Source organism: Cavia porcellus, unplaced genomic scaffold (genome assembly GCF_034190915.1).
Source record: "Cavia porcellus strain 051 isolate PalLab524CR breed Dunkin Hartley unplaced genomic scaffold, mCavPor4.1 scaffold_9, whole genome shotgun sequence".
NCBI lineage: Eukaryota > Metazoa > Chordata > Mammalia > Rodentia > Caviidae > Cavia > Cavia porcellus.
The window spans coordinates 50,885,326-50,896,299 of record NW_026947492.1 but is presented as its reverse complement, the minus strand read 5'-3'; the positions used below and the strand labels follow the sequence as shown (position 1 = coordinate 50,896,299).

General features: G+C 34.9%; 1 protein-coding gene across 3 annotated transcripts in view; it reads right to left on the bottom strand.

Moving 5' to 3' along the window:
* Positions 1-10,974, bottom strand: part of Rab30 (RAB30, member RAS oncogene family) — a 91,039-nt gene that overhangs the window by 10,463 nt on the left and 69,602 nt on the right. For all 3 annotated transcript variants that reach the window (XM_003468522.5, XM_063256378.1, XM_013151170.3), the window contains exon 4: positions 9,039-9,222. In XM_003468522.5, the coding sequence (XP_003468570.1) occupies positions 9,039-9,222 (184 nt within the window). The remainder of the gene's footprint in view (positions 1-9,038; positions 9,223-10,974) is intronic.

Sequence of the window (10,974 nt, the reverse complement as noted above, 5' to 3'; positions counted from 1 at the left end):
AGATAGAATCCCTGGATGAACAATATAAAAAAAAATACATGAAACACATTCAAAGAGATATACAAGAAATCAAAAATTCAATTGAAAGTTGTCAAAAGCAACTCAACAAAAGTGAAGTTAGAATTTCAGACCTCAAAGACAAGATTGCAGTAGTAAACAGGAAAGAAAGATCTTTTAAAAATAACAAGGAATCAGGAAATAATTCAACAGCTGCAAAAATGATGCAAAGAAAAACAACATAAGATTAATAGGGATAAATGAAAAAGATGGGGAAAACACAAATGATATCAAGAGGCTATTTACAGAACTAATAGCTGAAAAATTCCCAAACATGAGAATGGAAACTGACATTAGGATTAGTGAAGCATGTAGAACTCCAAATAGCCATAACCAAACTAAAACTACACCCAGACATATAGTAATCACCAGCCCAGAAATCCAACATAAGAATAGTATCTTAAAAGCTGTTAGACAGATCGCCTACAAAGGAAAACCTATCAGAATCAGAGCAGACTGCTCAAAACAAACAATGAAGTCAAGAAGAGCATGGAGTGAAGTATTTCAGATCCTAAGGGAAAATAATTTTCAACCTAGACTGATGTACCCTGAAAAACTGTCCTTCAAAATGAATGAAGAAATAAGATACTTCCATGACAAAGAACAGCTGAAGAACTTCATGATGACCAAGCAAATACAAAGAATACTGAAAGTCTAGATACACACAAGAAAAAACCAATAAGAAAGGCAGACAAACACAATGGAAAGATAAAGATGCAACAGCAGAAAGATAACATGTAAACCAATATATAATAGTTATAACCATTAATGTAAATGGTCTCAGTTAACCAATTAAAAGAAACACACTGGAAAAATGGATCAAGAAACAACATCCAACCATATGCTGTCTATAAGAAACCCATCTAACCCAAAAGGAAACTCACAGACTGAAAGTCAAAGAATGGAAAACAATGTTTCATGCAACAGGAACTGCAAAAAAAAAGCTGGGGTAGCAATTCTGTTTGCAGACAACATGAACTTCAAACCCAGAATGATCCGAAGAGATAAAGAAGGTCACTACATACTGGTTAGGGGAAATTTTCAAGAGGAAGAGATAACTATCTTAAATATATATGCACCAAATTCTAGAGCACCCAGTTATACAAAGCAAGTTTTAATAGAAATGAAAAATCAAATTAGCAATAACACAATTATAACAGGAGACCTTAACACACCATTGACACCAAGGGACAGATCAACCAGATAGAAAATCAGAAAAGAAATAACAGAACTGAATCACACCTGTGAATAAATGGACTTGATATACATAAAAAGAGTGTTCCATCCAACAACATCAGAATATACATTCTTATCAGCAGCACATAGCACATTCTCTAAAATAGAGATACTAGCCCACAGAACATATTTACATTAATGAAAAGAATTCAAATTATGCATGTTATCAGATCATAGTGCCATGAAACTAGAAGTTAATGATAAAAGGAATAGCAAAAACCCCACAAACACATGGAAACTGAATACACTTGAGCAGTCAGTGGGTCACAGGGGAAATTAAAGAAATTAAACAATACCTACAAGAAAACAAAAATACAAATGCAACTTACCAGAATCTGTGGGATGCAATAAAAGCAGTCCTCAGAGAAAAATTTATTGCACTGAGTTCCCACAGCAAGAAAACAACCTGATTTACAAATAAACAACCTGATGTTACACCTCAAACATCTAGAAAAAGAAGAGCAAGTCAAGCCCAAAGCAAAAAGAAGGGAGGAAATTATACAAATCAGAGCAGAAATTAATGCAATAGAGACAAAGAAAAAAACAATGCAAAGAATCAATGAATCAAAGAGTTGGTTCTTGGAAAGAATAAATAAAATTGACAAGCCCCAGGCCAAACTTATTTTAAAAAGGGAAGAAAAAGCTCAAATTCATGCAATAAGGAATGAAAAAGGAGAAATCACTACAGACTCTGTGAAAATACAGAATATCATCAACACCTATTTTAAAACCTCTACTCTCATAGGTTCAATAACACAGAAGAAATGGACAGGTTCCTAAAAACATATGAAGTACCAAAGCTGGGTCAAGAGGATGTAAAACTGATGAATAACCCAATTTCTATTAATAAATTGAAAATGTAATTAAGTCCTTACCTACAAAGAAGAGCCCAGGCCCAGACATATTCACTGCGGAATTCTACAAGAAATACAAAGAGGACTTAATGTCAAGAAGCCTCAAACTCTTCAATGAAATCGAAAAGGAATTAATCCTTCCTAAGTCATTCCTGGAAGCAAATATTGCTCTAGTACTAAAACCTGAGAAAGACGCACCTAAAAAAGAGAACTACAGGCTAATCTCCTTAATGAACACAGATGCGAAAATTCTCAATAAAATATTGGCCAACAGGATGCAGCAAATCATCAAGAAGATTATACACCATGACCAAGTGGGATTCAACCATTTACATATGGTTCAACATACGTAAATCAATAAATGTAATCCACTATATGAATAAAGCCAAAAGTAAGAATCCCATGATCATTTCTATAGACACAGAAAAAGCTTTTGATAAGGTCCAACACTCATTCATGATAAGAACCTTACAGAAAACTGAAATAAATGGTTGTTACATCAATATGATAAAGGCCATCTGTGACAAACCAACAGCCAGCATCGTATTATATGGCCAAAAACTGAAGGCCTTTATCTTAAAATCAGGCACAAGACAAGGATGTCCCTTAACACTGCTCCTATTCAACATAGTATTGGAAATATTAGCCAGAGCAATTAGACAAGAGAGAGAAATAAAAGGGGTAAAGAGAGGAAAAGAAGTTAAATTATCATTATTTGCAGATGACACGATACTCTACATAGAAGAACCCCAAAACTCCATTGAAAGACTCCTAGATATAATAAATAAATTCAGCAACGTAGTTGGATACAAAATCAATACTCAAAAATCAATAGCATTTCTATACATTAACAACAAAATCAGTCAGAGAGAAATAAGAGAAGCCACACCCTTCGCACTAGCATCCAAAAAAATGAAATACTTAGGAATTAATCTCATAAAAGAAGTAAAAGATCTATACAAGGAAAATTATAATATCCTCAAAGAAATTGAAGAAGATTTCAGAAAATGGAAAGACATCCCTTGTTCGTGGATAGGAAGAATAAATATTGTAAAAATGGTCATTCTCCCAAAACTGTTATACAGATTCAATGCAATCCCAATAAAAACACCATCAACATACCTCAAAAATCTAGAGAAATCACTCCTAAAATTCTTCTGGAACCAGAAGAGACCTAGAATAGCAAAGGCAATTCTAAGCAGCAAAGACAAAGCAGGAAGCATCACCATCCCTGACTTGAAGTTATACTACAAAGCTACTGTAATCAAATCAACATGGTACTGGAATAAAAACAGATCTGAAAATCAATGGAATAGATTACAAGATACAACCACAACTACCAACACACTCAACCACTTTATCTATGATAAAGGGGCCAAACATGTTCACTGGAAGAATGACAAACAATGTCTTTAATAAACGGTGCTAGAAAACAAAAACTAAAACTAGACCCATGCCTATCACCATATACTAAACTAAAATCTAAATCGATCAAAGATCTGAATATTAGGCTGGTCCGAGTGCAGTGGTGTTTACAACTAATTGATCACAACCAGTTACAGATTTCTTTGTTCCTTCTCCGCTCCCACTGCTTCACTTGACTAGCCTTACAAAAAAAAAAAAAGATCTGAATATTAAAACAGAAACACTAAATCTTTTGGAAGACAAATTAGGTAAAAATTTTGAAGACATGGGGGTAGGTAGACAATTCATGAACAGGAACAAAACCGCACGGAAACTACTTCCCAGAATCAATAGCTGGGATCATGTCTTATTAAAAAGTTTCTGCACGTCAAAAGAAATCTCCAGCATAGTAAAAAAAAAAAAAAAAAAATCCCACAAACTGGGAAAAAATCTTAATGAACTTTCCCTCAGACATAGGACTTCTGTCTAAAACATATAAAGAATTTAAAAAATCAGACCCCCAAAATTCAAAGACCCAATCCAAAAATGGGCATCTGAGATGAATACACAGTTCTCAGATGAAGAAATACAAATGGCAAATAAATACATGAAAAAATTTTGAGAACTACAAATTAAAACAACAGTGAGATTCCATCTCACTCAGAAAGAATGGCCAGGATCAAGAAAGCTACCAACAACAAATGCTGGAGAGGCTGTGGAGTAAAAGGAACTCTCCCACATTGTAGGTGGGAGTGTAGAGTGGTGCAACCACTGTGGAGATCAGTCTGGAGATTCCTCAAAAAGCTGAGATTGGAAGTCCCATTTGACCCAACTATTCCACTTCTAGGCATATTCCCAGAACTAAAAACATCATACCACAGTGATATATGTGCACCCATGTTTAAAGCAGCACAATTTGTAATAGCCAGATCTTGGAAACAACCTAAGTATCCATCAACTGAAGAATGGATAAAAAAGTTGTGGTACTTTTATGCAATGGAGTACTACTCAGCTATAAAGAATGATCACACTGAGATATTTATAAATAAATGGGCACAACTTGAGACCATTCTCGTAAGCAAAATAAATCACTCACATGTATAAATACTGTATAGTCTACCTAGTGTAAGAAATGGTAAGAGTGCATAAGAGTTTATGGTAATCATGATTCCCCATTACATTGCTTTGAAGCCTTATAATGATTGCATTCATTATTTGAAATGCATTTATCCTGTTTTGTTTGATTTTATTATCTGTGATGGTATGAACAGCTATTTTGAAGAAAACAAGACATTGTGATAGCCAGTGTTGATTTAATATCATCTTACTCTGAAGTCCTACCATACTTTTGCTCTTCTCTTTCCATTGGTTCTATCATGTTGTATCTTATTGGATTATATTATGTGCGATAGTATAAATAAATTTTCTATGGAAAATGAGATAATATAGTAGCTATTGTTCATTTTCTGTTATTTGGTTCTGAATGCCTTGTACTACTTTCATTCTCTTTAATGATTTTATACTATTTTGTTATGTTTGATACTAGTGTATATGAAGTTATGCTCAACTATTTCAAAGAAACAGACATTATGATAGTTACTGTTAATTACAGGTTGTCTTGTGGTGAAATACTGTGTTGCTTACACTGTTCTGTTCTGATCTGCTTTATTATATCCTGTTTTGTCGTAATCTCTTTAAAATAGCAAAAAGGAAAAGATATATCAAAATCTTAATTAAAAGATAGTAATTACCCACAAAAGGGTCAGGGTTGAGGGGATAAAAATAGAAATCAGAACCTCTCAATATATATTGTTCTACAGATTTTACTTCAGACACTTGTATAATTCTATGTAATTTACAATAAAAGTTATACAATTCATAAAAAATTAAACATTAAAAAGCAATCCCTGGGGCCAGAGGACTTAGCTCAGTGGCACAACTGCCTGCCTAGCAGCAAGGTCATGAGTTCGATCCCCAGTACAAAAATAAAAAAGGCAATCCGTGAAAATTTAAAGTGAAATGAATTATGTTTATCATGTAGTGTACACAGTATTTCATGTAAATTTAAATGCAGTAATTTGTCATGTATCCTTAAATATACACATTAAGGATAAAAAAAGGAAAATGCCATGAGTTGTTTCATCATTTTGGTGGTGATGTGTTGGTATAATTTTATGTCATTGTTATGTATGTACAGATATGAGATACAGCAAATGTATAATTATGGTGGTGTTCTGGGGTCTAGGATTTTTGACACAAGAAAAAAGAAATACAGATATATGGTTAATGAAGTAAAATTTCCACAGTCCTGAATTATAAATGGAAGTATCAGCATGAATAATTCATGGCATATTTTATCTTTTAAAAGTTTACTATCTACTCTCCAGGATACTTGATAAAGGTGATTTGTCAACTGTGTTATCTGGCAACAATGCTTAAATGACCTACTGATAAATTACTCTGGCCTGGGAGTTTTACATATGAATTATAAATGCCTAATGGAATGCACAATTCAGGGCTTCCCTGAGTGTACAAATTCTTCACTTAAAGAGACCTTGCACGTTTCACTTATGGAGCTGTTACAAGATGTGATGGCTCCTGAAAGTATTGAGGTTTCTTGTCCAGGGCAGATCCTGTACTTACCTGACATGAACCTTGTTTCCTGACACCTGAATTGCTCAGGAAGAGAGGGTGCTGGGAGTACCATGAGTATTACTTCTAGTGAAGAGGCCTGCTTCATTCTGACCTACTAATGCCAGGTTTGCTGTCCTGCTTCCTTTTAAGTGAATGTGATCCCAAATATGGCCACGGTAGTCTTGTGAGTCAGGATACTTAATAGAACCTAATGAATCAACCCTCTTGTGGATGCTATCTATAATTTTATCATATACATATACACATATACATACTAGCTCTTTCCTCTGAAAAACCTGAAAACAAGTCAGAACTGTCCCCTCTAAACTTCTCATTAAAAATAAATAGCACTTCTTGAATAAATGGCTGATTCCAGGTATAGGGCAAGAAATGCACAAGATATATATGGAATACTTGTCATTCCAGAAAGCAAGAAAATTATCAACTGTTCAAGAGATCATGTCAAAAGGACTCAGGAGCCCATATGAAGAAGCTTCTACTTTCAAAGTTGGAACTGGAGCACCAATAGTAACAATTGCTAGGTAACAGGATACACTGACATTTAGGTTCATAAGTTCATGTTATATTAAAATATAAACAAATTTCTATAATTACTTTAGGATCATAGTGGATCAACTCATCACCCTGAAAAGTAATAAAAAATTAGCATTCTTACTTGTGCTACAACTTGTACCTGAAATACCATATGTGGAATAGTTTTGCTAAAAACAGAAACCCCTCTAGATTTACCTAAAATCTATAAGAAATAACAGGTGATAAGAGGACATGTGAAATAACACCAGAATTTAGACTTGTAAATTCTACGAGGCAAAGAAATGCTTTAACAATTTCCAAGAAAGAAAAAAATGGAGGGGAATATACATTTAGATGAAAGGAGAATTAACAGGAATAATTATGACGTACTACATATGAACTTTACTTGGACCTTGTTTTGAAACTTTAAAATATTATGACCCAAACAGGAAATCTAATCACTGAATTTTTGAAGCTGCTCAGGAACTGTGAACATGGCATTGTGGTTAGATTTTCTTTTTTTAAAAAAAGTTTACATTTTTTTGGGGACTGGAGATTTAGCTCAGCGGCATAAGCACCTGCCTTGTAAGCAGGCAGTCGTGAGTTCGATCCCCGGTATCAATAAAAAGGAAAAAGACAAAAAAAAGAAAAAAGAAAAAAAAAGTTTACATTTTAGAGATACACATATCTTTATTCAATATAGTGTGGGTGGGGAAGATGAACAGAATAGATGGAGAACAGATAAACAATGAGACTGGCCATGAGTTAGTTAATTGTTGAAGCTGAGAGATCGGTACATGAGGACTGAGGACGTAGTTCGATGGTAGGAGACTTGCACAGCATGTAAGAGGTTCAGTCCTCCCTACTGCCAAAGACAGACAGACAGACATGTGTACATGGGGATTTGCTGTTCTGTTTTCTCTATGTTTGAAATTTTCTATACTATAAGTTTTTTATATAGTCAATTCATCCTTTATAATGAATTAATTACCTCACCTCAAATCTTCACTTCTTAGATAAAATTTTATGTAAGAAAATTTTATCTTTCTTAGGTAAAATTCCAAAAGTCATGCTTTGACCCAAGTTCTCAAGGCTTTCTATGAAATGTAACAAAAGTCTAAGGCCAGAGCTGAAGACTCCCAAATGCTTTATGTTAAAGCTTCACCACTGTACACAGGGTTTTCCAGTTTAGACATGGAGCACTAGTTCATAAAGGCAGATACTTAACCCAATCAGAAGGAAAAGTCTAGTAATTTGTTATAAAGTAGTATGTTTCAACTGGACAAGTAGAAAACATGAGGAGTTGATCTTACATACTATATAACCTGGGACAAAGAATTTCACATCTCTGAGCCTTGGATTTCGCACCTGTAATCCAGGGGCCATGACATATAAAGTTCTTAGTATGACTCCTTTTTTTTTTGGTATGGGGAATCAAACTCGTGACCTTGTGCTGCCAGGCAGGCGCTTATGCCACTGAGCTATATCCCCAGCCTTAGTATGACTTCTGCCACATAAATACAAGTTATAATGCTGATTTTAAAATGTTCGCTTCACTTAGTGTTAGTCATAATTTGTAGCTTAACAATATTTCTGAGGTTCTCATACTTCCAAAATTCAGGTCTTGTTAGATTACATGGCAAAATTCTTTCCTAGGAGGAAGAAAATTAATAACATAGTTTTTCAACACTTTCCCATCAGACTTTTTTAAGAGAGGCTTTTAATGATCTGGTTTGTTTTCTTGCAATTGTACTTTTAATGGATGTATTTATAGCCATAGAAAATCTATTTATCTTCACAATAAACAGAGGTTATATCCTCTTATGAGATAAACTGCTATATTTCCCTGAGTAGACTCCTTCTGAAAAATAGAATTTCTAAAATCAGCATAAATGTAAGAAGGAGAAAAAGGTAACCAAAGTCTGTTTTTTAATAAGCTATTTCTTTAATAATCAATTGCTTCAGTAAACAGTTCCTTATGAACTTAAAAGATACATTTTACCTTCAGACTAACAGTTTTCATATAACTAAGGTTTTTTAAAATATATGGCAACATAAAACTTTCATGAACATGCAACATCTCCCTTTGTGCCTATGTTTACAGAAAAATCAATCAGCAATGTTTTCTACTTCACTTATCTAAACCATCACCATGAAATAGAACCTTTTCATATTCTCTTCAATTACAAAAGAACTAAATGTTGACCATATGACTTTTATCGTTGGAGAACAGATTCTTGGAAAGTACTAAGGCATTATGTAATTATAAATTTTCTGATGCCCACAAATCAATTCCCTTCCTCATTCATCCTTACATACCTACTAATACAGTGATGACCTTGTTGCTAGCATATTGTTCTATCTCCCGCAACCACTCAGGAAGGCAACGGAAGGATTCCTCACAGGTAATGTCATAGGTAAGGATCAAGGCATTGGCGCTTCGGTAATAACTCTGGGTAATGGACCGAAATCTCTCTTGACCTGCAGTGTCCCAGATCTGGAGCTGCAAAGGCATCAGAGAAGGATCAGGTTGGAAAAGCAGAAAATAAAAGAGCATTGTCTTGCTTTAGCTTTTACATGGAACCACTTTCATCCAATTTTACAGTTATTTTCTGTCTCAAATAAAGCACTTACAATGTATCACCTGATTAGGAAGCCAGGCATATTTTTTTTAGGGGATCCCCCCCCCAACTTTTGCTATTTAAGAGTTTCCCCTTTTTTGGTACTCAGAATTGAACTCACAACCTTGCATTTGCCATGCAGGCGCTGTGCCACAGAGTTATATCCCTGGCCCCAAGTTCTTAAAGTAAATAAAACTTATTGTGCATTTATTATGTCTCAAACTCTAAATACTTTATATGCTGTAACTCACTCCTCATGATAATGTTATAAGGTAGGTACTATTAACAATACCCATTTCTCATAGGAAGAAAAGCACAGAGAGATTAATTAACTTGCTCACTATCTTGCAGACAATTGAGCCAGGTATTGCAATCCCCAGTACTGTGGCTCTTAACTGTAAGACTGTATTACAAAAGTCAAACAGAGCAAACTGTCAGTCTGTGGCCATTGGTATTTTAGTCAACAATCAAAGAGGAACAAAAATCCAACATTTCAGTTCAAAATTTTAACAAACATAACAAGGTATTATCTTTGTTAATGAAAACAGGAACACTGCTATGACAGACAAAAAATAATGTCCTTCCAACACTCTTGAGCTCCGTGACTTTGGGCATATAATTTGATCTCTCTGAACTTCAGTTATTTCTTTAAATGGTAGGAGGTAATCATGCAGCTTTCAGCAGGCTGCATGATTAGTCATTTGCTAATTCTAAAACATAGTAACTAATGGCTTTAATAACCAAAAAGGCAAAATACTGCTCACATTTCCTTCTTCACTTCCTCTGCCCATAACTGAAAGAAAACTGTACTTCAGAGAGACTTTTGGGTATAGAGAAAGTTACCCAGGGCCTTGAGAAATAAGATCAGCAACAGTAACTTCCCTTTTAACTATACGGATTTCACATGTGACATTTACCAGTTTAGAAACACCACCATTTCTTCATGGGAGGCCTTTCAGAACCTTCAGAGCTGGCTGGCTTTCCCACCTCCAAGCTCACACTCTTCTTTGCAACACATCATGTCATTCTCCCTCATGGCACCTCACACATTTGAATGATCCATTGGTAATGATTTGTTTATATAGCTGTCTTTCCCACTTGATTCAAAGTCTCACAGTGAGAATAGGAGGGAGGGGTCCCTACTCACCTAATATAGTTCCTAATAAAGAAGAGATGTTCAACTATTTACTGACAATATTTTAATCTTTGTAACTACTGACGGAGTCAGCAAAGTTTAATGGAAACTACCTCCTAACCAGTTACCCACAAAGCTGAGAATCACCATAAGGACTTCTAGTCCCAGTTGAGGACTCACCTTGTTGCCTTTGTACATTAACTTAACTATTCATATATATCCAAAAAGGATGAGTCAGTTAGTGTTACCCTCCCTTGGGCCAGTTTAGCTAAAGACACTAATGAGTGACCATTAGTCTCTACCAGGAATCAGCATCACACAGACTCTCCTTCAGTTTGAAGTTGGAACCATTCTTTGATGATATGCATGAAAATCTGTACGCTAAAGGCCAATGGTTTGTACTCAGACAAAAGCTATTTTGCCTCCACTGTCTCAAACCACGGGGTGTGATTCTCTTCTGCCTGGAGGTACCTTAGAACAGCAATGAATTGTTTTAAAA